The following is a 26,416-nucleotide window of genomic DNA, read 5'->3' on the forward strand; positions in this document are numbered from 1 at the left end:
ACTGGAGAGAAGGTCACTCTGTGACCAGTAACCTTTATTAGCCAGCACTGAAGTGATGAAGGTGGGCGGAGCTTCCCCTTTTATGCCTGAAAGACCAGGTTAAGGAGTGTCTCCCACAAGTTCACCACCTGGTGGTCAATGTTCTCACAGTGTACAACTGAGGTCAGTTTATACATGGGTTACAATGACAGTTAAATACATGACAGGTTGAGGAAGGATTGTCTGCCCCGGGATAGAAGTCCACGCTCTTCCAATCGTGCCCGTGGGATCTCCCAATGCCACCCTGGAGCAACACGCAGGCGCAGCCCGGCTTTTAGCACCTAGCACAAAGCAGCTTATGGGAGGGAAGCCTGCACGGTGGTTGCAAATCCCTGGTTGTTGTAGTCTGACCATCCACAACCTTCAGCACAGCTTCCTTTCCCTGCGACCATCAGTTGGGTTTACTCACTGTCCCCTGCGGTACAATCGATAAATACGAGGCTCATTTTCAAGGCTGCAAAAACTCCGGGGTGGGCGACAAATATACGGCGTAGTTCCCAAGGGCCGAGGGTACAACTCGCTTCTCGACAGTTAGTGCGCTACCCTCTGAGCCAGCTGGTGGTCCTCCATCTCCTGTCCCTGCGGAAAACAACAAAGACAACCCCATTAGGGACAAGGACGTTGGAGGAATAGTGAGTGTGGCCTCCCGATGATTGGGCCAGTTTATCCAGTGAGTCGCAGAACCATCAAGGGCAAGAAGGTGCCAGGTTTGACCCCTGGTCTGTGCCGAGGGGTTGCCAACCCTCCAGGATTGCCCTGGATACTCCAGGAATTTCAGATTCATCTCCAGGGCACTGGCTGGGAGCAGCATCCGGGAGAAAAATCATGGGGGGGGGCGGGGGGGGGGGCATTAATATAAATTGTGGTTGGGGGAAATAAGCAATTCTTTGTACGCTTTTTTTTAATAGCTATAAAAATATTGGACATGAGAAATATAGGGTGTTTAACTGATAAGTCAATAATAATCCAATCACAGAAATTTACAGCACGGAAGGAGGCCATTCGGCCCATCGTGTCCGTGCCGGCCGACCAAGAGCTATCCAGCCTAATCCCACTTTCCAGCTCTTGGTCCGTAGCCCTGTAGGTTACGCACTTCAAGTGCACATCCAAGTACTTTTTAAACGCGTTGAGAGTTTCTGCCTCTACCACCCTTTCAAGCAGCGAGTTCCAGATATCCACACCTCTGGGTGAAAAAGTTCTCCTCATCTCCCCTCTAAACCTTCTACCAATTACTTTAAATCTATGCCCCTGGTTACTGGCCTCTCCGCTAAGGGAAATAGGTCCGTTCTATCCACTCTATCTAGACCCCTCATAATTTTATACACCTCAATTAAATCTTCCCTCAGCCTCCTCTGCTCCAAAGAAAACAACCCAAGCCTATCCAATCTTTCCTTATAGCTAAAATTCTCCAGACCAGGCAACATCCTTGTAAATCTCCTCTGTACCCCCTCTAATGCAATCACCTCTTTCCTGTAATGTGTTGACCAGAACTATACACAGTACTCTAGCTGCAGCCTAACTAGTGTTATAAACATAGAAACATAGAAAATAGGTGCAGGAGTAGGCCATTCGGCCCTTCTAGCCTGCACCGCCATTCAATGAGTTCATGGCTGAACATGCAACTTCAGTACCCCATTCCTGCTTTCTCGCCATACCCCTTGATCCCCCTAGTAGTAAGGACTACATCTAACTCCTTTATAGAGTTCAAGCGTAGCCTCTCTGCTCTTATATTCTGTGCCTAAGCTAATAAAGGAAAGTATCCCATATGCCGCCTTAACCTCCTTATCCACCTGCCTTGCTACCTTCAGGGATCTGTGGACCTGCATTCCAAAGTCCCTCTGTTCCTCTACATTTCTCAGTATCCTACCATTTATTGTATTCCCTTGCCTTGTTAATGCATTACCTCACAAGTCTCCGGATTGAATTCCATTTGCCACTGTTCTGCCCACCTGACCAGTCCATCGATATCTTCCTGCAGTCCGCAGCTTTCTTCTTCAATATCAACCACACGGCCAATTTTTGTATCAGCTGCAAACTCCTTTAGGCTGACTGGCCTGCAATTACTCGGTCTATCCCTTTCTCCCTTTTTACACAACGATACCACATTAGCAGTCCTCCGGCACCACACCTGTAGCCAGAGAGGCCTGGAAAATGATGGAGAGCGCCTCCACTATTTCCTCCCTTGCCTCTCTTATCAGCCTGGGATATATTTCATCCGGGCCTGGCGATTTATCTACTTTCAAAGATGCTAAACCTCTTATCTGAAGAAATTAAGTCAAGGTCTGATTGTAAAAAAGAACAGTGTTAGTAGCATCCCGTTGTAAACAAACTGCAGCCCACCCACTCCCTGACCCAATCGTGGACAATAAGCTTTATAATCTTTCCATTTTTCATGTAGAAACTTCTATATGTGAAGTATATGGTCAACTCGTAGACCAAGGGCATGTCAATACTGTTTAACGAGAGGCCTAGGGGAAGGGCCAGGACCCAGACACTAGCTTTCCTTATATCTTATCCAGCAGTGTGATAAAGGTTTTAGAAGGATCTCCCCAAGTGTTGAAGATTTGGATGGACCTGGGCTTTGTATGGAGTGAGGAGATATTGAAGGGAGATGAGGTAATGGTTCCATGAGGGCAGACTTAACAACAGAAGAGATGGGGGCCGAAATTCAGCTCCCCAAAATGGCCGCTTGCCGCCGGAAAGCAGTGGCCAGGAGATGGAGTTGAGCGGCCGTCGACTTTCGGTACAATGACCGCCGCCAGGGAAATTCAGCTCGGGGATTTTACTGGCGGTCCCACTTCTGCCCTGCTGACCGGTCCACGTGCGTGATGAAAGCGCACACCGCCAATCTCCCACGCCTCCAGCCAAATTCAGCTGCACAAATCCTCGATCTGCCGACAGCCTTTTCTGTCGGTGCACCTTGTCTTGTGTGTACGTGCGGGGGACTTGGCTGTGTGGCGGCCATTAATGGCGAGTGCCCACTGCCGCGGCCACTATTTTATTTTGTTTGCCGGCCAGCTTCCAGGTCGGCCGGCCAGTTATGCCCCCAGGTGTGGCCGGGTCACCAACAGGCACCCCCCCCCGCTCTTGGGTGTCAGACCGCTGGCCCGGCCAAAACCCTCCCTGGTGGCCCAGTGGACCGAACGTAAAGAATCACTGCTTCTCTCCCCTTTAAGTGAAGGGAGAGAGCCAGGGTGACACACAGCTGTCGTGACGTCATCTCCGCTCCGCTGATGACACCATTTCCACCACTCCAGGGTACTTACCGCCCCCCACCTCCCCCGTTCCCCCCCCCCCCCCCACATACGACCAACTTCCGGTCCGCTTCAAAAAAACAACAAAGAGCTGAATTTCGCGCAAGAGGCCACCTCATCCGACGCTGTGGAGAAACCACCTCAGAAGCGGAATGTGCGACCTGTTTCGGGCGGGGGTGAATTTCGGCTCCATCCGAGATTGCATTTGGTTCTCAAACACTCACCTGTTTCCTCACTACCCTCGAGCAGAATGTCAACGCCTCTTCAAAATACAATGGAATAGGAAAAACATCAAAGGTAGGAACAAATCATACCTGAGCAAATCTTGCACCAAGAGCCATTGGTGGGATAGATAGCAAGATATGTTCTCCCTTAAATACCTCGTCGCCTGCATTGAACAGGCTGACAATGGGCAGGTCAGTCACTACTGTAACTCAAGCCAAACTGACCAGCTCCACTGGAATACATCACCTCAATCACTTCAAACTGGATTCTCTGTCTGTCCTCTTTAGCTCTTCTTCTCACAACAACCTGTAATTAGACACTGTCATTAACAGTCATTATTAAACAATCTTTCTTTTCTTTACAATCTTTCCCTCCACTTTTCTCCCTGAATCTTTCTCTTGTATAGGTCGTGGCTCATGCTGAGGCACAATTCCCAACCGCACCCCACCCCTCCCCCCCACCCACACTCCCCTCCCCCCCACCCACACTCCCCACCCCTCCCCCTCACCCACACTTCCCTCCCCTCCCCCCCACCCACACACCCCTCCCACACACCCCACCCCTCCCCCCAACCACACACCCCACCCCTCCCCCCACCCAAACTCCCCACCCCACCCATCCCACACACCCCACCCCACCACTCCCCCCCACCCACCCCACCACTCCCCCCCACCCACCCCACCACTCCCCCCCACCCACACACCCCACCCCTCCCCCCAACCACACACCCCACCCCTCCCCCCCCCCAAACTCCCCACCCCACCCATCCCACACACCCCACCCCACCACTCCCCCCCACCCACCCCACCACTCCCCCCCACCCACACACCCCACCCCTCCCATCCCACACCACCACTCCCCCCCACCCACCACACCACTCCCCCCCACCCACACACCCCACCCCTCCCATCCCACACACCCCACCCCTCCCATCCCACACACCCCACCCCACCCATCCCACACACCCCACATCAGCCCTCCCCCCCACACACCCCACTTCTCCTCCCCCACCCACACACTCCACCCCTCCCATCGCACACACCCCACCCATCCCACACACCCCACCCCACCCCTCCCCCCCACCCACACACCCCACCCATCCCACACACCCCACACCTCCCCCCCACCCACACTCCCCACCCCACCCCTCCCATTTCACACTCCCCACCCACACACCCCACCATCACACCTCACCCCTCCCCTACCCACACTCCCCACCCACACTCCCCACCCCTCCCCCCCACCCACACTCCCCACCCCTCCCCCCCACCCACACTCCCCACCCCTCCCCTCCCACCCACATTCCCCACCCCTCCCCCCCCACCCACACACCCCACCCCTTCCATCCCACACTCCCCACCCCACCCCTCCCACCCACCCACACTCCCCACCCCTCCCATCCCACACTCCTCACCCCACCCCACCCACACTCCCTACCCACCCCTCCCCCCCACCCACACTCCCCCCCCCACCCACACACCCACCCCTCCCCCCACCCACATTCCCCACCCACACTCCCCACCCCTCCCCCCCACCAACACTCCCCACCCCTCCCCCCCATCCACACTCCCAACCCCTCCCCCCCACCCACACTCCAACCCCTCCCCCCAACCACACTCCCCACCCCTCCCCCCCATCCACACACCCCACCCCTCCCCCCCACCCACATTCCCCACCCACACTCCCCACCCCTCCCCCCACCCACACTCCCACCCCTCCCCCCCACCCACACACCCCACTCCTCCCATACCTCCTCCACCCACACTCCCCACCCCTCCCCTCCACCCACACACCCTACCCCTCCCCCCCACCCACATTCCCCACGCCTCCCCCCCACCCACACTCCCCACCCCCTCCACCTACACTCCCCGGTGTCCTCGGCCAATATTTATCCCTCAATCAACATATCAAAAAGAGATTATCTGGGTCATTATCACATTGCTGTCTGTGGGAGCTTGCTGTGCGCAACTTGGCTGCCGCGTTTCCCACATTGCAACAGTGACTACACTCCAAAAGTACGTCATTGTCTGTAAAGCTTTGAGACGTCCGGTGGGCATGAAAGGCGCTATAGAAAAGTAAATCTTTCTTTATTTCTACGTGGCTGAGAGTTAAATTCTGAGAATTCTCCTGTGAAGCACCTTGGAGTGTTTTACTACGTTAAATTCAAGTTGCTGATGGAAAGTCGGCTAGGACCAAAGCGTCGGGGGTTGTAGCCGGACCTTGGGGCCCAATTGAGTGAGGATCTGCTGGGATCTGAGGTGCGGATAAAAAAAAATGGAGGGAAATGTTTGTTTTTAAACTCTTAAACACCCTCCCAATCCCCATCCCTCCCCAAGATGTTACTGTCTTATTGGGGAACTCTGGTGTCAGCTTTTCTCAAACAGTTGAGTATCTTTTCATGGTTTCCTAGATTGGCTTGAATGATTTGCCAATCTATCCACCTCCACTATCCCCCTGGATCCTCTCTGTGACGTTATTAAATCTAAATAAACCGTCTGTTCACATTCCGTCTTAGGAACATAAGAAATAGGATCAGGAGTAGGCCACACGACCCCTCAAACCTGTTCCGCCATTTAATAGGATTACGGCTGAACTTCGACCTCAACTCCACTTTCTCGCTCAATCCCCACATCCCTTCGTTACCCAGAAATCTATCGCTCTCAGCCTTGAATATACTCAATGACTGAGCCTCCACAGCCCTCTGGGGCAGAGAATTCTAAAAATTCACAACCCTTTGAGTGAAGAAATTTCTCCTCATCTCAGTCCTAAATGGCGCCCCCTTATTCTGAGACTGCAACCCCTGGTTCTAGACAACCCCAACCAGGGGAAACATCCTCCCTGCATCTACCCTGTCAACACAAGATATAGGAGCAGAAGTAGGCCATTTGGCCCCTCGAGCCTGCCCCGCCACTTAATAAGATCATGGACGATCCGATCTTGGCCTCAACTCCACTTCCCCATAACCCTTGACTCCCTTGAGGGTTGGGAGGGCGTTTCAGAGTTTAAAAATAAACGCTCCCCTCCATTTTTTTTTGATCCGCACCTCAGATCCTCCCTCAACTGGGGTCAAAGGTCAAGCCCTGTTTTCTGAGCTTGTGAGCATGTCCGTGAATAAGGGAAGAACTCAGCAGTGCGCCGGGAATCGGTAAGAGCTGGTTTCCCCGAGGCTAACTGCTTGCATAGGATTGAGATGTGGCTGGGTGCGATCATACTTACAAACACCGCAATGCCTGTCAGAATAGCCAGGGCGATGATGATGATAATGGCAGCAAAACCGGGCGAGATGGTCTTCATGTTGATTCGGGGCGGTTCGTTGTCGAAGAACCAAACTTGCACCGACTCCCTCTCCACCTGCAGGCTCTTTCCGTCTACTTCCAGGGTGAATTTGTTCATCTTCAACTGCAAGGTGAAGACATTGTTGAGAAACTAGTCGGGAGATTCACTTTGACACCGCAAGCTAACTCAAACCAGCCGTCCCAAACTTGGCTCTGAAGCCAAAATGGTCAACTCAGGTTAGATTCAAAAAGACAGAACTGGCATTTTTATATTCCCCTTTCACCACCTTTACAACCATTGAAGTACTTTCTGAAGTGGAGCCACTGTTGGAATGTAGGAAACGTGGCAGACAATTCTCGTCAATGCACAAAATGAGAGACGAGTCATAGAATCCTTGAATGGTTACAGCACAGGAGGCCATTCGGCCCGTCGAGCCTGTGCCGGCTCTCTGCAGGAGCACTTCAGCGAGTCCCACTCCCCCCGCCCTTTCCCCATAGCCCATCAATTTTTTTTTCTTTCAGGTACTTATCCAATTCCCTTTTGAAAGCCACGAGTGAGTCTGCCTCCACCACCCTTTCAGGCAGCGCATTCCAGATCCAAACCACTCGCTGCGTAAAACAGTTTTCCTCATGTCGTCTTTGGTTCTTCTGCCAATCACCTTAAATCTGTGTCCTCTGGTTCTCGACCCTTCCGCCAATGGGAAGAGTTTCTCTCTATCCACTCTGCCCAGACCCCTCATGATTTTGAACACCTCTATCAAATCTCCTCTCGACCTTCTCTGCTCGAAGGAGGACAACCCCAGTTTCTCCAGCCTATCCACGTAACTGAAGACCCTCATCCCCTGGAATCATTCTCCTAAATCGTCCCGAGCAGGTTTGGTGATTGAAAAGCCGTCTGATCGCCGTTTATGGAGGGTACCACAGCAGACCGACACCGTCCAAACCACTTCTGTCGTGGGAACACCGTCACCACACGGACTGCAGCGGTTCAAGAAGGCGGCTCACCACCACCTTCTCGACGGGCAACTAGGGGACTGGCCGATAAACGGCGGCCAAGCCAGCAAAGCTCACGTCCCGAGAATGACCAACCAGTTCAAACCCGTACCTTGTGGCCATGGTGCAGGACACCAGCACGAACCGAAAGTAGAAGAGGCGGTAGGTCACGGGGCAGTGAGTGATCAGATGATGCTGCTCTCCTTTTCTACCAAGGTGATCCAAAACTCAGCAGCCCGTGTCCTAACTCGCACCAAGTCCCGCTCACCCATCACCCCCTGTGCTCACTCACCTACATTGGATCCCAGTTAAGCAACTCCTCGATTTCAAAATTCTCATCCTTGTTTACAAATCCCTCCATGGCCTCACCCCCTCCCTATCTCTGTAATCTCCTCCAGCCCCACAAGCCCCACCCCCCCCCCCCCCGAGATGTCTGCGCTCCTCTAATTCTGGCCTTTGGAGCATCCCTGATTATAATCGCTCAACCCCTTGGTGGCCGTGCCTTCAGTTACCTAGGCCCCAAGCTCTGGAACTCGCTCCCTAAACCTCTCCGCCTCTCTACCTCTCTTGCCTCCTTTAAGATGCTCCTTAACACCTACTTCTTTGACCAAGCTTTTGGTCACCTGCCCTAATTTCTCCTTATGTGGCTCGGTGTCAAATTGTTTGTCCCATAATACTCCTGTGAAGCACCTTGGGACATTTCACTGTGTTAAAGGCGCTATTTAAATACATATTGTTGTTGTGAGTGGTTAGAATGTGGAACTCGCTACCACAGGGAGTGGTTGAGGTGAATAGTTTAGATGCATTTAAGGGGAAGCTGGATAAACACATGAGGGAGAAAGGAATAGAAGATGATGCTGATGGGTGAGATGGTGTAGGGTGGGACGAGGCTGGTGGGTGCGGACCAGTTGGGCCGAGTGGTCTGTTTCTGTGCTGGATCTTCTGTCTAAGTGTGTCAGCACAAGACAAAAGTTAAGGTGTGCGCTGGGAATGGGGGGTTGGGGCAGTGGCTGAGGGCCGGGCTGTCGCTCGGGGCCAGGGGGGGGGCGTACTCACGTCTCTCTCGGGGGGGGGGGGGGGGGGGGGGGGGGGGGTATATACTCACGTCTCTCTCGGGGGGGGGGGGTGTACTCACGTCTCTCTCGGGGGGGGTATATACTCACGTCTCTCTCGGGGGGGGGGGGGTATATACTCACGTCTCTCTCGGGGGGGGGGGGGTGTACTCACGTCTCTCTCGGGGGGGGGGTGTACTCATGTCTCTCTCGGGGGGGGGGGTGTACTCATGTCTCTCTCGGGGGGGGGGTGTACTCATGTCTCTCTCGGGGGGGGGGGTGTACTCATGTCTCTCTCGGGGGGGGGGTGTACTCATGTCTCTCTCGGGGGGGGTGTACTCACGTCTCTCTCGGGGGGGGGGGTGTACTCATGTCTCTCTCGGGGGGGGGGGGGTGTACTCACGTCTCTCTCGGGGGGGGGGGTGTACTCATGTCTCTCTCGGGGGGGGTGTACTCACGTCTCTCTCGGGGGGGGGGGTGTACTCATGTCTCTCTCGGGGGGGGGGGGGTGTACTCACGTCTCTCTCGGGGGGGGGGGTGTACTCATGTCTCTCTCGGGGGGGGTGTACTCACGTCTCTCTCGGGGGGGGGGGTGTACTCATGTCTCTCTCGGGGGCGGGTCACGTCTCTCTCCGGGGGGGGGAGGGGTGTGTACTTACGTCTCTCTCGATGTAGTAGGCGACGGTGGAGATGTCAGTTGGGTCCTTCGTCCCGTTCTCGCCCAGTCGGATCGAGATTTCTCTGGAGACCTCGTGGACCTATCGCCGAGGGGACAGGGAGGCAGACGGTCAGTTCAGCTGGGTGGCCAAGTCTCTTTCTAATTAGAGCTAGTGTCTGGCGGTATAACTGCAGTCCACAGGGTGCCTTCACCACCCCGGTCTGCTGGTATAACTGCGGTCCACAGGGTGCCTTCACCACCCCGGTCTGGCAGTATAACTGCGGTCCACAGGGTGCCTTCACCACCCCGGTCTGGCAGTATAACTGCGGTCCACAGGGTGCCTTCACCACCCCGGTCTGCTGGTATAACTGCGGTCCACAGGGTGCCTTCACCACCCTGGTTCAAACTGTTTTGTTCCAGGTTTATCAATTTTCTTGCTGTGGGGAGTTGTGTCGGACAACTTTGCACTTTATTTTTTTCGCCCTCTCGAGCATCCCTGATTATAATCGCTCAGCCATCGGTGGCCGTGCCTTCAGCTCTGGAACTCCCTGCCTAAACCTCTCCGCCCCTGTACCTCACTCTCCTCCTTTAAGCACTCCTTAAAACCTACCTCTTTCATCTGCCCTAATTTCTCCTTATTTGGCTCGGTGTCGTATTTTTTTTGTCCTCTTACTTGTCGTTAGCCTGGAATGCCTGTTTGGAGAGGGACGTGTAGTGGCTACATCAGTAAACGAGCAATCCAGAGAAGATGAGTTCAAATCCCACCGTGGCAATTTCTGCACTTGAATTCAGTTTATTTCAAAACTAAATGAATCCTGATTAAAAATATGGGTCCGAATTCTCGGTTGGACTTTTTATCGGGCGCTAATGGCGGTAAATTTTGCGATGGGAAATGGTTTGCAGCCACAAAATTCAGCAGCTGGGCCCCGAGTGTGGAGCGGAGCGCTAAGGGAGGTGTTGCAAACCTCTCTCAGGGCGCAATTTTTATGTCTATAATACTCTTATGAATGACTCACGAGGTCTAGTATTGTACTTGAGCTGTAGTGACCTTAGTCCTATTTATTGTAACTCCAGAGTGAGGCACAAGCATGGCGGGCAGCCTTTTATACTGGGCCCTGCACACCTATACAGGTGACCCTCAGGTCTCCCACCGCAGTGCCCTCTGGTGGCACACCTTATGTGACTATACAGTTAGTTTACATGGTCTCCATGGACAGCTAGGCCGGCTTAGCAACTGAAAATCGGTGCTAAAGAGCTGGCCTCCGAGCACCTCACCAATAGAGGCCACCCTGGGAAAAAAAAAATCGGCAGAAAAAACACAGAAAACGTTCCCAATATATTACTAACTCCAAATAAAGATAAATCGCAAAGAGAAAAAAAACTACAATCACACTTACCTCGTGCAGTCATCCCTTCCCTCACTGCCGCTTTACCAGGCGGTCTCACCGGGGGGCGCTACAGTGCCGGGCAAACCAAACATCTCATCGCTGTCGAAACCGGGGGCGTTGTACACCGGCACAACGCTCCCCGGGCGCTACTGCTCAGCACCACTGCAAAACCGGCACCAAAATCCCCGGCGGGGTGTCGGATGCTGGCCGCTGGCCGCCATTTTCAGCGCCATCACCGCCCCTCTGGGCCGCTGACAGAGGCGCGATCAACACAAAAATCCAGCCCCTGGTATCAGCGATGGTGACTATGAAACTATCGGATTGTCGATTAAAAACCCATCGGGTTCACTCATGTCCTTTAAGGAAGGAAATCTGCCGTCCTTACCCATTCTGGGCCTGCATGTGACTCCACCATCGTCATCATAGGCAGTCCCCCGAAATCGAGGAAGACTTGCTTCCACTGTAAAAGTGAGTTCTCAGGTGGCTCTGTCACAGGTGGGACAGAGAGTGGTTGAAGGAAAGAGTGGATGGGGAGTCTGGTTTGCTGCACTGTTATGTATTAATGCTTGGGGGTCACCAGATACCTGGAGTATTGTGTACAGTTTTGGTCTCCTAACCTGAGGAAGGACATTCTTGCTATTGAGGGAGTGCAGCGAAGGTTCACCAGACTGATTCCCGTGATGGCGGGACTGACCTATCAAGAAAGACTGGATCAACTGGGCTTGTATTCACTGGAGTTCAGAAGAATGAGAGGGGACCTCATAGAAACGTTTAAAATTGTGACGGGTTTGGACAGGTTAGATGCAGGAAGAATGTTCCCAATGTTGGGGAAGTCCAGAACCAGGGGACACAGTCTAAGGATAAGGGGTAAGCCATTTAGGACCGAGATGAGGAGGAATTTCTTCACCCAGAGAGTGATGAACCTGTGGAATTCTCTACCACAGAAAGTTGTTGAGGCCAATTCACTAAATATATTCAAAAAGGAGTTAGATGAAGTCCTTACTACTAGGGGAATCAAGGGGTATGGTGAGAAAGCAGGAATGGGGTACTGAAGTTGCATGTTCAGCCATGAACTCATTGAATGGCAGTGCAGGCTAGAAGGGCCGAATGGCCTACTCCTGCACCTATTTTCTATGTTTCTATGACACCAGAGGGCGCCGCGGTCGGAGGACATCGGGCTGTACGCATGTGGCATGTGTGCTTGGTCACCTGTATATAAGCTGGGTGTCTTTGTCACTTGGGCTGGAATAAAGATGGATCAGGTTGCACCTGAGTGAGTTTACAGTAACCAGACTCTTGAGTCAGTACACGCTCCTTCCGGTGGGACAGATAGTCGTTGAGGGAAGGGGTGGGTGGGACAGATTTGCCGCACGTTCTTTCCGCTGCCTGCGCTTGTTTTCTGCATGCTCTCGGCGACGAGACTCGAGGTGCTCAGCGCCCTCCCGGATGCACTTCCTCCACTCAGGGCGGTCTTTGACCAGGGACTCCCAGGTGTCAGTGGGGATGTTGCACTTTATCAGGGAGGCTTTGAGGGTGTCCCTGTAACGTTGTGTGACCCCAGATCCACAGCAATTGGTTGACTTCTAACTGCCCTCTGAAATGGCCCAGCAAGCCACTCCATTGTATCAAACCACTACAAAAAAGGCTAAGGATAATAAAACTGGACGTACCCCTTGGCTTCGACCTAACAGCACTGTGGGAGCATCTTCACCACACGGACTGCAGCGGTTCCAGAGGATGGCTGTCCACCACCTTCACGAAGGATTGGGCAATAATTGCCGGTCTTACCAACGACTCCCACATCCCGTGAATGAATAAAAACAACATTTTTAAAAATTCAGGAGAAAATTCTTTACCCAAAGAGTGGTAAGAATGTGGAACTCGCTACCACAGGGAGTAGTTCTGTTTTTTAAATGACTGCACTCAGGAAAGCCTGAATATAAGTTGCTCCAACAGCGCTGTCAATGCATCTTCTAACTGACTGCCCAGATTCACCTGAGATCGCCCAGACATGACTCTTCCAATCTTCCCTCCCTCCTGCTGATCAGCCCGGCACTGATCAGCTCAGCTCACACGAGGTACTGAGTCGATCAATTCTCGGAAGGGGTATCTGCCCTCGCTTAAAGACATTACTCTCAACCATAAGGAAAGAACTTGCATTTATATAACCTAGATTAGGGCCTAGAATGGATCGAAAGGACCTATTTCCCTTAGCAGAGGGGTCAATAGATTTAAAATAGTTGATAGAAGGATTAGAGGGGAGATGAGGAAACATTTATTCACCAGAGGGCGGTGGGGATCTGGAACTCACTGCCTGAAAGGGAGGTAGAGGCAGAAACCCTCACCGCATTTAAAAGGTACTTGGATGTGCACTTGAAGTGCCGTAACCTCCAGGGCTACGGACCTAGAGCTGGAAAGTGGGATTAGGCAGGATAGCTCTTTTTCGACCGGCGCGGACACAATGGGACGAATGGCCTCCTTCTGTGCCATAATTTTCTATGATTCTATGATAACACCTTTCATGACATCACACTTTACAGCCAATTAAGGACTTCCGAAGTGTGGTCACTGTTGTAAAGTGGGAAACACGGCAGCCAATTTGCGCACAGCAAGCTCCCACAAACACCAGCGCGATAAATGATCAGATAATCTGTTTGTGTCATATTGCTGAAGGATAAGTGTTGGTCAGGGCTCCGGGAGAACTCCCCACGCATCCTCGAATAGTGCCACGGGATCTCCAAGTTGGGGTTCAGGTACTTGCCGTGATCTCGAGGATCTGAGTTGCCTTTAGAGTGTATTCTTTAACCAGCTTAATAGCCACCTTCCTGAAACACAAGAAACAATTCACTTTCCTCACTTCCGTTTTCAATTCTTCAACGGTTAGTTTAAAGCAGTTTTGGGAAATCAAATAATCCTCCTTCCATTTGCAAGTTGAGCTGTGGGACTGGAGAATGTAACTCCCTTGTTCAACATCAACTTGCATTTATATAGCGCCTTTAATGTAGTAAAATGTCCCAAGGAGCTTCACAGTTTGACACCGAGTCACATACGGAGATATTGCGACAGATATTGTGGGGGTTGTGGGGGTCTGGAACTCACTGCCCTGGAAGGGTGGTGGATGCAGAAACCCTCACCACATTTAAAAGGTGCCTGGATGGGCACTTGAAGTGCCATATCCTGCAGGGTTACTGACCTAGAGTTGGTAAGTGGGATTAGAATGGATAACCTCTTGCTGGCTGGCGCAGACACGATGGTAAGTACTTCAGGGAATCGAATACGGCCAGGGTGATCTCCTGGACTAGTTTCAATCGCCTGGATGGGTCGGAGAGGAATTTTCCCAGATTTTTTTCCTAATTGGCCTGGATTTTTATCTGTTTTTTTGCCTCTCCCAAGAGATGGCATGGCTCCGGTTGGGGTGGAGTGCAGAATGTTGCGATGCAAGGGGTGCCGCGGTTGTGTGAGACGGACGTTGGGCCGGGTGCTCTTTGCCTTTCCGTCATTGTTCATAGGTTTATATGTAACCTTCAGGGCTGTTGACCGAGGGCCGTGCGGCTCTTTGTCGGCCGGCGTGGACACGATGGGTCGAAATGACCTCCTTCTGCGCTGTAAATTTCTATGTTTCTATGACCAAAAGCTTGGTCAAAGAGGTAGGTTTTAAGGAGCATCTTAAAGGAGGAGAGAGAAGTAGAGAAGTGGAGAGGTTTAGGGAGGGAGTTCCAGAGCGTAGGGTCTTGGCAGCTGAAGGCACGGCCACCAATGTTGGAGCGATTAAAATCAGGGATGCTCAAGAGGCCAGAATTGGAGGAGCGCAGGCAGCTCAGGAGGTTGTGGGGTTGGAGGAGATTACAGAGATAGGGAGGGGCGAGGCCATGGAGGAATTTGAAAACAAGGATGAGAATTTTAAAATCGAGGCGTTGCTTAACCGGGAGCCAATGTAGGTCAGCGAGCACAGGGGGGTGATGGGTGAACAGGATTTGGCAGCAGAGTTTTAGATGACCTCAAGTTTACGGAGGGTGGAAGATGGGAGGCCGACCAGGAATGCATTGGATTAGTCAGGTCTACGGGGAACAAAGGCCTGGATGGATGAGGGTTTCAGCAGCAGATGATCTGAGGCGGGAGTGTTATTGGGCGATGTTCTGGAGGTGGAAATAGGCAGTCTTGGTGATGGCACGGATATGTAGTTGGAAGTTCAGTTCAGCTCAGGGTCAAAAACGACTCCAAGGTAGCGAAGAGTGTGGTTCAGACTCAGAGAGTACCAGGGAGAGGGTTGGTGGCTAGAGAATGGAGATTGTGGTGGGGACCGAAGACAATGGCTTCAGCCTTCCCACTTTTCGAGGAACGAGAGAAGGGACAAGCAAGTAACGAGAGAACAGTCGGGGTAGAAATTGCCCTCCGCTGGAAGCAGAACGCACCTACCCTTTTTGGAGAGTTCTGGTTGCCAAGTTCAGCTCTTCGGGATTTTTTTCCCAACCGGACGGTCGTGGATCACCATGGGGGTCGGAGGTCGGAGCGGAGCGCAGTGGGCGTCACGAGCGGGGCGGGAGTGGGGGCGGGACGGAATCTCCGCCGCTGTCAGTCATCAGCGCCGCGCTGATACATCAGCGCGCTGGCGCGTCACAACGCCTCCCCCCTTCAGTTAAAGGGACGGGCCGCTGCGAACTCTGCATTCGTTTTAGTTCGGTCCACTGGGCCACCAAGAGGGGGTGCCAGGCTGCCTGTTGGCGGCCCGGCCGAACCCGGGGGCATAATTGCCGGGCCCGACCTGGCAGTCGGCTGACAGAAACAAAATAACATGGCGGCCGCGGCATTGCGTCCTCCCCTTTAAGGGCGACCGTACCGCCATTTCACACAGAGTGCATCGGCAGCAAAAGCTGTCGGGGGCAGCGGCCAGCGGCCAGCGGATGGGCCTCTCTTGTGGGGCAATTTCGCGAGGGGGTCCCCTCCAGACGGTAAGGGGTCGGCGCGCGCACCCTGCGGCAGGAAAACGTCCCGGACACCGCTCCGCTCCTGAGGAAGAGCAATTTCTAAAATGGCGGCCCCCTCCTCTGAGAGTCGGCGGCCGTTCCGCGCCGTCCCGTGGCCGTCACTTTGTGACGGCCAGAGGCCTTATCAGGAGGGGCAATTTCAGCCCCCTTCGTCTAACCTCAGCTGTTTGCAAACTCCCAGAATCCATCATTTGTGATTGAATTCGTTAGGTCAGGAAGTGGGGGATGGGCCAGAGTCGGAGGAACACAAACGAACAGCCATGACAAAGTGACTTCATGGTGTTGACCCCTCCGGTTCTCACACCAGCTGTCCCGGAGGCCAGTCTGCAGGAGATGAAAGCTTCAGCCCCCGTCATTAGGCACCCACAAGAAACTGGGTTGACCCCGTCCGAACTCACTTCTTGTAGGACCCTACATCCAACCGAGATATACCCAACATCCTGTCAGTCTGGGCCGGGTCACGCTTGCTGTGCTGCCCAAAAACAGAGGCGTCTGATTGGAGGAGCATTACGTCATCGTACCCCGCCACGTTGATCTGTGAAGACGATGAGGATCCCATCGCCTGCACACTGCAGACCATGGGCCTGGTTTGCTTACCTACATCGGTGAGGCTCCCGTTTTAATTGGGTCTACGTACATGAACCCTGGTGGAATAAAATAGTTTGACTGGGAATGGGGGGGGCAAGGGAGTGAAATCAGGGAAAAGTCACCTCAACAAATTCTCCACAAGATACAGAAAGACATTAATAAACATGCAGAATGGGCGTGTCAATAGCAAATGAATTTCAATAGATAAGTATGAGGTGGAAGATTAAGGAGGTCACAGACACCTTGGATAATAAGAGTCTAAATGGGGAAGAGGAGCTGAGGGATGTGGAGGGTACAGATACACAGATCATTAAAAAGCAGCAATACAAGTTAACAAGGCCATAAAACATTTCTAGATGGATAGAATTGAAAGTTGGGGAAGTTCGGTTAAACTTCTATCGAATGTTGGTTAGACCACACACTTGGAGCACTGTGCACAGTTCTGGTCACCATATTATAAAAAGGATATAGAGGCACTGGAGAAGATGCAAAAAAGATTTACAAGGATGATCCCAAAACTGAGAGGTTTTACCCATCAGGAAAGATTGGACGGGCTGGGGCTGAAGAGTAATGAGAAAACTGAGGGGTGACCAAACAGAGGTCATTGAGGTTATGAAAGAGTTTGATAGGTTGGACGTAGAGGAGATGTTTCCACTTGTGAGGCAGACCAGACCTGGGGGCCCTCAATATAAGACAGTCACAAATAAATCCAACGGGGAATTCAGGAGAAACTTCTTTACCCAGAGAGTGGTGAGAATGTGGAACTCGCTGCCACAGGGAGTGGTTGATGTATTTAAGGGGAAGCTGGATAAACACATGATGGAGTCAGGAATTGTGTGGAGCATAAACACCGGCACAGACCCGTTGGGCCAAATGGCGGTTTCTGTGCAATTCTATATCAAAAAAGATGGAATTAAAGAAAATAACATTTCCTCACAAATTTTTTTAAATCAGAAAAAAACAAAGTTAATGAATTTGTGTACTCATCAAAGCTGAGGGAACTTACTGCTGGGAAAGAGAGCACGCTCTCATTTTACACACACTCAGGGGTTTTTATGACTTGTTTTTAAGCCCTTGGTTAACCCATGGGTGTTATATAATTGTGCTATTTTAACATCGGGTGTTAATGTATTTAAAAGGAATAGTGTAGATGGGAATTTTACCTAAACGTGTTAATCAACACACCAACGATAGTACACAGAGGAAATGATAGTATTGGTGTCTGGGTCACGTACTTCCAGCCAGCCAACGACTTCTCTGAGTGAGACGGCCAGCTGAGGTTCATAGAATCATAGAAAATTACAGCACAGAGAGAAGCCATTCGGCCCATTGTGTCCATAAGAACATAAGAAATAGGAGCAGGAGTAGGCCACCTGACCCCTCGAGCCTGCTCCGCCATTCAATAAGATCATGGTTGATCTGATCATGGGCTCAGCTCCACTTCCCTGCCTGCTCCCCATAACCCTTTATTCCCTTATCGCTCAAAAATCTGTCCATCTCCGCCTTAAATATATTCAATGACCCATCCTCCACAGCTCTCTGGGGTAGAGAATTCCAAAGATTTACAACCCTCAGAGAAGAAATTCCTCCTCATCTCAGTTTTAAATGAGACTATATCCCCTAGTTTTAGTTTCCCCTATGAGTGGAAATATCCTCTCTGCATCCACCTTGTCGAGCCCCCTCATTATCTTATATGTTTCAATAAGATCACCTCTCATTCTTCTGAACTCCAATGTGTATAGGCCCAACCTACTCAACCTATCCTCATAAGTCATCTCCGGAATCAACCTAGTGAACCTTCTCTGAACAGCTTTCAATGCATGAATATACTTCCTTAAATACGGAGACCAAAACTGTATGCAGTACTCCAGGTGTGGCCTCACCAATACCCTGTACATTTGATCGACCAAAGAGCCATCCAGCCTAATCCCACTTTCCAGCTCTAGGTCCATAGCCTTGTAGGTCACAGCTCTTCAAGTGCACATCCAGGTACTTTTTAAATGTGATGAGGGTTTCTGCCTCTCCCACCCTTTCAGGCAGTGAGTTCCAGACCCCCACCACCCTCTGGGTGGAATTCTTTTTCCTCATCTCCCCTCTAATCCTTCTACCAATTACTTTAAATCTATGCCCCTGGTTACTGGCCCCTCTGCTAAGGGAAACAGGTTCTTTCTATCTACTCTATCTAGGCCCCTCATAATTTTATACACCTCAATTAAATCTCCCCTCAGCCTCCTCTGGTCCAAAGAAAACAGCCCCAGCCTATCCAATCTTTCCTCGTCGCTAAAATTTTCCAGTCCTGGCAACATCCTCGTAAATCTCCTCTAGTGCCATCTCTAGCGCAATCACATCTTTCCTGTAATGTGGTGACCAGAACTGCACGCAGTACTCAAGCTGTGGCCTAACTAGCGTTTTATACAGTTCAAGCATAACTTCCCTGCCTCTGCTAATAAAGGAGAGCATTCTGTATGCCTTTTTAACTACTTTATCGACCTGTCCTGCTACCTTTAAGGATCTGTGGACATCATCATCATAGGCAGTCCCTCGGAGTGGAGGGTGACTTGCTTCCACACTAGTACTGAGTTCTCTGGTGACTGAAGAGTCCAATGCGGGACCTGCAATCTCTGTCGCAGGTGGGGCAAACGGTGGTTGAAGGAACGGGTGAGGGGGAGCCTGGGTTGCTGCACGCTCCTTCCGCTGTCTGCGCTTGGCTTCAGCTTGCTCTCAGCGAAGAGACTCAAGGTGTTCAGCGACTTCCCGGATGCTTTTCCTCCACTTTGGGAGGTCTTCGGCCAGGGATTCCCAGGTGCCGGTGGGAATGTTACATTTTTTCAAGGAAGCTTTGAGGGTGACCTTGAAGCGTTTCCTCTGCCCACCTGGGGCTCGCTTGCTGTGTTGGAGCTCCGAGTAGAGCGCTTGCTTCGGGAGTCTCGTGTCAGGCATGCGGACAATGTGGCCCGTCTGTGGACATATACTCCAAGGTCCCTCTGTTCCTCCACACCGCTCAGTATCCTCCCATTTATTGTGCATTCCCCTTATGGGGCCCACAGACACCAGGGACTCAGTTAAGGCTGACCCAACACTGAGTCCACGACGATCTTCACAGCAGCCATCAGATAGAGCAGATCTGGGCTGGATTTAAATCCAGTTCCTGGAGGGAATGGACAGCATATATTCCTGAATCACATTAGGAACGGGAATGATGGCACAGTGGTTATGTAACTGGACTAGTAATCCCGAGGCCTGGACTAATGATCCGGATGATCCGGAGACGTGAAGTCAAATCCCAACACGGCAGCTGGGGGGTTTACATTCAATTAAATAAATCTGGAATAAAAATATACTATCACTATTAGTGACCTTGAAACCACTGGATTGTCGTAAAAACCCATCTGGTTCACTAATGTCCTTTAGGGAAAGAAGCTTGTCACCCTTACCCGGTCTCATCATCATCATCATAGGCAGTCCCTTGGAATTGAGGAAGACTTGCTTCCATTCCTGAAGTGAGTTCTTAGGTGGCTGAACAGTCCAATACGAGAGCCACTGACCCTGTCACAGGTGGTTGAGGGAAGGGGAGGGTGGGACTGGTTTGCCGCACGCTCCTTCCGCTGCCTGTGCTTGGTTTCTGCATGCTCTCGGCGATGAAACTCGAGGTGCTCCACGCCTTCCCGGATGCACTTCCTCCACTTAGGGCGGTCTTTGGCCAGGGACTCCCAGGTGTCAGTGGGGATGTTGCATTTTGTCAGGGAGGCTTTGAGGGTGTCCTTGTAACATTTTTGCTGCCCACCTTTGGCTTGTTTGCCATGAAGGAGTTCATTGATTTGGGAGTCTCGTGTCTGGCATGCGCACTATGTGGCCTGCCCAGCGGAGTGTGGTCAGTGCTTCAGTGCTGGGGATATTGGCCTGGTCAAGGACGCTAATGTTGGTGCGCCTGTCCTCCCAGGGGATTTGTAGGATCTTACGGAGACATCGTTGGTGATATTTCTCTATCAACTTGAGGTGTGTACTGTACATGGTCCATGTCTGTGAGCCATACAGGAGGGCGGGTATTACTACAGCCCTGTAGACCATGAGCTTGGTGGCAGATTTGAGGGCCTGGTCTTCAAACACTCTTTTCCTCAGGCGGCCGAAGGCTGCACTGGCGCACTGGAGGCGGTGTTGGATCTCGTCGCGGTGCCTGCTCTTGTTGATAGGAGGCTCCCGAGATATGGGAAGTGGTCCACGGTGTCCAGGGCCGCGCCGTGGATCTTGATGACTGGTCTGGCCTCTATGTGGTTGACTCTCAACTGCCCTTTGAAATAGCCGAGCATCTCAATCAGTTGTCAAGAAGGTGGCTCACCACCACCTTCTCAAGGACAGATAGGGATGGGCAATAATTGCTGGCTTTGTCAGTGACGCCCACATCCCATCAATGAATTTTTAAAAATTGATTGAACAACTTTTTCGTTTCGTTGGGAAAATAAAATGATTTTTGTTGGGTAAGGGTGTCAAGGGATATGGAGAAAAGGTGGATAAATGGGTTGAGGTACAGATCAGCCATGATCTAATTGAATGGTGGAACAGGCCCAAGGGGCTGAATGGCCTCCTCCTGTTCAGTGTGCGTGGAAGGAGGCAGAAAGGTTTATCTTGTATTCTGCCTGAAGGGGACACTAGCTGCCTGTTACACTCTCAGAGGGCCTTCCTGTCCAACTCTCTCCTGAATGTACAGCTCACGTTAGGGTAGCGTGTCATGGCCGCCCTCCCCCTTCCCCTTCCTCCCTCCACTGCTTTGTCCACGTGACCAATACTCATGTATGAGTCTAGACAATGTGCAATGGCAGGATATTCAACTCTGGGAGGCATCTTCCATCACTGGGCAGCGATACTAGGTTCACTAGGTTGATTCCGGAGATGAGGGGGTTGACTTATGAGGAAAGGTTGAGTAGGTTGGGCCTCTACTCATTGGAATTCAGAAGAATGAGAGGTGATCTTATCGAAACGTATAAGATTATGAGGTGGCTTGACAAGGTGGATGCAGAGAGGATGTTTCCACTGATGGGAGAGACTAGAACTAGAGGGCACGATCTTAGAATAAGGGGCCGCATATTTAAAACTGAGATGAGGAGAAATTTCTTCTCTCAGAGGGTTGTAAATCTGTGGAATTCGCTGCCTCAGAGAGCTGTGGAAGCTGGAACAGTGAATAAATTTAAGACAGAAATAAACAGTTTCTTAAACGATAAGGGGATAAGGGATTATGGAGAGCGGGCAGGGAAGTGGAGCTGAGTCCATGATCGGATCAGCCATGATTGTATTAAATGGCGGAGCAGGCTCGAGGGGCTATTTCTTATGTTTTTATAAGCTGCAGGACCCCGCGATTAATATAAACCGCACCCCCCCTCACCCCCAGCCGAGCGGTGCTGAGGCCAATTGGAGCGCCCCCTGTCAGCAGCCCAGCAGAAATCAGTTGTCGACACAGGCTATGAATTTGGGATGTTTCGGGTGTGAGCAGCTTGTTACTGCGCGTCCCTGGGGTCAGATCACAGGCCAACTCACCGTCTCAGCGCCTCATCCTTCATCTTCAGAAAGACAAACTCGACTTTGAAGCTGAAATCGATCTGAATGAGACTATGGGGGAAAAGCAGAGAATCAGGTTTAGTTATTTAACCTTCCCGTGATTGGTTTCTTATTACAAACTCTACCCCCTCATCAACAATACTAGGCAAATGGCTGGAGCAAGATTTGTGATGAGAATGAAGCTGTTCTGACTGGCATTGCTCCAGTGGCTGTCCCTTTAAGCCAGCCCCACTGTATAGTCAAGCAACAACTTGACATAGTCATACTCTCAGAATCATACCTTTCAGACATCGCTCCCTCCACCACCGGCGCCCCCTGGCTGCAGTGTGCACCATCTACAAGATGCACTGCAGCAACTCGCCAAGGCTTCTTCGGCAGCACCTCCCAAACCCGCGACCTCCACCACCGAGAAGGACAAGGGCAGCAGCCGCATGGGAACACCACCACCTCCACGTTCCCCTCCCAGTCACACACCATCCTGACTTGGAAATATATCGCCGTTCCTTCATCGTCGCTGGGTCAAAATCCTGGGACTCCCTCCCTAACATAGAAACATAGAAACATAGAAAATAGGTGCAGGAGTAGGCCATTCGGCCCTTCGAGCCTGCACCACCATTCAATAAGATCATGGCTGATCATGCAACTTCAGTACCCCATTCCTGCCTTCTCTCTATACCCCTTGATCCCTTTAGCATTATGGGAGTACCTTCACCACACGAACTGCAGCGGTTCAAGAAGGCAGCTCACCACCACCTTCTCAAGGGCAATTGGGGATGGACAATAAATGCTGTCCTTGCCAGCGACGCCCACATCTCGTGAATGAATAAAAATAATATGAAGAGTTTAATAATGGCAGTTGTATTGTCCCAGCCACTAACATTATCCTATCATTACACAGATTGGAAAGTTTGTCCTTATTGTTAGCTAGACTTGCATTTATATAGCGCCTTTCACAAGCTTAGGACGTGCCAAAGCGCTTTACAGCCAATGAAGTAATTTTTGAAGTGTAGTCACTGTTGGAATATAGTTTCCATTATTAAGAGAATTTGAGAGGGAGACTAATGCACAATTTGAAATAAATACAGACTTAATGATGAATCAGTTATGGATTTCACAGCCTGTCGTTTTTCTTTTGAGTGAGGGAGGCCATTATGAAATTCTAACAACCCTTAAGAACATAAGAAATAGGAGCAGGAGTAGGCCATTCGGCCCCTCGAGCCTGCTCCGCCATTCAATAAGATCATGGCTGATTCGATCTTGGGCTCAGGCCCTTCCCCGCCCGCTCCCCATAACCCCTTAATCCCTTATCGGTTAAGCAACCAGTCTCGGGGCAGAGAGAGAGGAGGGTCCTGTGTACGGTGCTCGGTGAAACAAATTGAAATCTTCAAAGAATAGGCATGTTTTGGACACAAGATAAACACAGACACTACAAACCCACTCTGAGCCAACCAGTGAGAGGGAATGTGCAGCTGGGAGGGAGCAGGAGGAGCCGGGCCTGGGGGTAATAAGCTCCGTCATCACCGGTGGGTTTGGGTTGCTCTGAAGGATGAGACCGCATGGATTTTGTGGAGATCATCGCAAACAAACTGACTTGGTGAAGGCTGGTATGCAGACCCTGGAGTAGCTCGGGGGAGGGGGGGAGCGGTGGGGTGGGGGGAGGGGGACGACCAAATACCTGACAGCTCTCAACCTGCCGAAAGGAAAACGGCATTTAGTGCAGAGGATGATCCCATTCCTCACACCTCAAGTTGAGGGCTTCCCGCGTTTAGAGTCAAGTCTCTTGGAACAGGAAACGTATCCGCCACACTCCAACATCTGGCAGATCCCACTACCGGCCCGAGTTCAGCTTGCCGAATCCGAAATTTATTGGCTCTAACCCTCTTCCCTCAGCTACACATATATGACTCGTCCCAGCCCCGTTGGGATCGGGAACACACGGCTTGAAAGGGCGGTGGGAGCAGATTCAATAGTAATTTTCAAAAAGGGGAATTGTATAACTACTTGAAAAGGAGAGATTAGCAGGGCTACGGGGAAAGAGCGGGGGAGTGGAACTAATTGGATCGCTCGTTCAAAGAGCCCGCACAGGCACGATGGGCCGAATGGCCTCCTTCTGTGCTGTACCATTCTAAGATTTAACATACACCACAAAGAAAGCAAGGCAGCGCCTGTCAGCGCCCAGCTGCTGTGTCCAGATACAGCACATCCTCTGGGAGGACAGACGCACCAACATCAGTATCATCGACCAGGCCAACATCCTCAGCATCGAAGCACTGACTACACTCGACCAGTTTCGCTGGGCAGGCCACATTGTCCGCATGCCCAACACGAGACTCCCAAAGCAGCATTCGAAATAAAGTGGCAGCATTCGAAATAAAGTAAATGAGTTGACGGCACAAATCATGACAAATGGGTATGATTTGGTGGCCATTACAGAAACGTGGTTGTAGGGTGGCCAAGACTGGGAATTAAACATACAGGGGTATCTGACAATTCGGAAAGATAGACAAGAAGGGAAAGGAGGTGGGGTAGCTCTGTTAATAAAGGATGATATCAGGGCAGTTGTGAGAGACGATATTGGCTCTAATGAACAAAATGTTGAATCACTGTGGATGGAGATTAGAGATAGTAAGGGGAAAAAGTCACTGGTGGGCGTAGTTTATAGGCCCCCAAATAATAACTTCACGGTGGGGCGGACAATAATCAAGGGAATAATGGAGGCATGTGAAAAAGGAACGGCAGTAATCATGGGGGATTTTAACCTGCATATCGATTGGTCAAATCAAATCGCACGGGGTAGCCTTGAGGAGGAATTCATAGAATGCATACGGGATTGTTTCTTAGAACAGTATGTTACAGAACCTACAAGGGAGCAAGCTATCTTAGATCTGGTCCTGTGTAATGAGACAGGAATAATAAACGATCTCCTTGTAAAAGATCCTCTCGGAATGAGTGATCACAGTATGGTTGAATTTGTAATACAGATTGAGGGTGAGGAAGTAGTGTCTCAAACGAGCGTACTATGCTTAAACAAAGGGAACTACAGTGGGATGAGGGCAGAGTTGGCTAAAGTAGACTGGAAACACAGACTAAATGGTGGCACAATTGAGGAACAGTGGAGGACTTTTAAGGAGCTCTTTCATAGCGTTCAACAAAAATATATTCCAGTGAAAAAGAAGGGCGGTAAGAGAAGGGATAACTAGCCGTGGATAACCAAGGAAATAAAGGAGAGTATCAAATTAAAAACCAATGCGTATAAGGTGGCCAAGGTTAGTGGGAAACTAGAAGATTGGGAAAATTTTAAACGACAGCAAAGAATGACTAAGAAAACAATAAAGAAAGGAAAGATAGATTATGAAAGTAAACTTGCGCAAAACATAAAAACAGATAGTAAAAGCTTTTACAGATATATAAAACGGAAAAGAGTGACTAAAGTAAATGTTGGTCCCTTAGAAGATGAGAAGGGGGATTTAATAATGGGAAATGTGGAAATGGCTGAGACCTTAAACAATTATTTTGCTTCGGTCTTCACAGTGGAAGACACAAAAACCATGCCAAACATCGCTGGTCACGGGAATGTGGGAAGGGAGGACCTTGAGATAATCACTATCACTAGGGGGGTAGTGCTGGACAGGCTAATGGGACTCAAGGTAGACAAGTCCCCTGGTCCTGATGAAATGCATCCCAGGGTATTAAAAGAGATGGCGGGAGTTATAGCAGATGCATTCGTTATAATCTACCAAAATTCTCTGGACTCTGGGGAGGTACCAGCGGATTGGAAAGCAGCTAATGTAACATCTCTGTTTAAAAAAGGGGGCAGACAAAAGGCAGGTAACTATAGGCCGGTTAGTTTAACATCTGTAGTGGGGAAAATGCTTGAAACTATCATTAAGGAAGAAATAGCGGGACATCTAGATAGGAATAGTGCAATCAAGCAGACGCAACATGGATTCATGAAGGGGAAATCATGTTTAACTAATTTACTGGAATTCTTTGAGGATATAACGAGCATGGTGGATAGAGGTGTACCGATGGATGTGGTGTATTTAGATTTTCAAAAGGCATTCGATAAGGTTACTGCAGAAGATAGAGGTACGCGGAGTCAGAGGAAATGTATTAGCATGGATCGAGAATTGGCTGGCTAACAGAAAGCAGAGAGTCGGGATAAATGGGTCCTTTTCGGGTTGGAAATCAGTGGTTAGTGGTGTGCCACAGGGATCGGTGCTGGGACCACATCTGTTTACAACATACATAGATGACCTGGAAGAGGGGACAGAGTGTAGTGTAACAAAATTTGCAGATGACACAAAGTGGGAAAGCGGGTTGTGTAGAGGACACAGAGAGGCTGCAAAGAGATTTAGATAGGTTAAGCGAATGGGCTAAGGTTTGGCAGATGGAATACAATGTCGGAA

The 26,416-nt window shown here is 50.9% G+C and overlaps 1 protein-coding gene across 1 annotated transcript in view; it reads right to left on the reverse strand.

The window, feature by feature from the left end:
• Window positions 1–218: 218 nt before the first annotated feature.
• LOC139262399 (epithelial cell adhesion molecule-like) overlaps window positions 219–26,416 on the reverse strand; it is a 31,891-nt gene continuing 5,693 nt past the window's right edge. Inside the window, exons 4-9 of the mRNA XM_070877595.1 lie at window positions 21,987–22,058; window positions 13,646–13,709; window positions 9,498–9,596; window positions 6,735–6,917; window positions 3,765–3,824; window positions 219–618 (exon numbers count right to left, since the gene is read on the reverse strand). Of these exons, the coding sequence (XP_070733696.1) occupies window positions 571–618; window positions 3,765–3,824; window positions 6,735–6,917; window positions 9,498–9,596; window positions 13,646–13,709; window positions 21,987–22,058 (526 nt within the window). The 3' untranslated portion in view covers window positions 219–570. The remainder of the gene's footprint in view (window positions 619–3,764; window positions 3,825–6,734; window positions 6,918–9,497; window positions 9,597–13,645; window positions 13,710–21,986; window positions 22,059–26,416) is intronic.

The sequence above is a fragment of the Pristiophorus japonicus genome, chromosome 4 (genome assembly GCF_044704955.1).
Source record: "Pristiophorus japonicus isolate sPriJap1 chromosome 4, sPriJap1.hap1, whole genome shotgun sequence".
Lineage (NCBI taxonomy): Eukaryota > Metazoa > Chordata > Chondrichthyes > Pristiophoridae > Pristiophorus > Pristiophorus japonicus.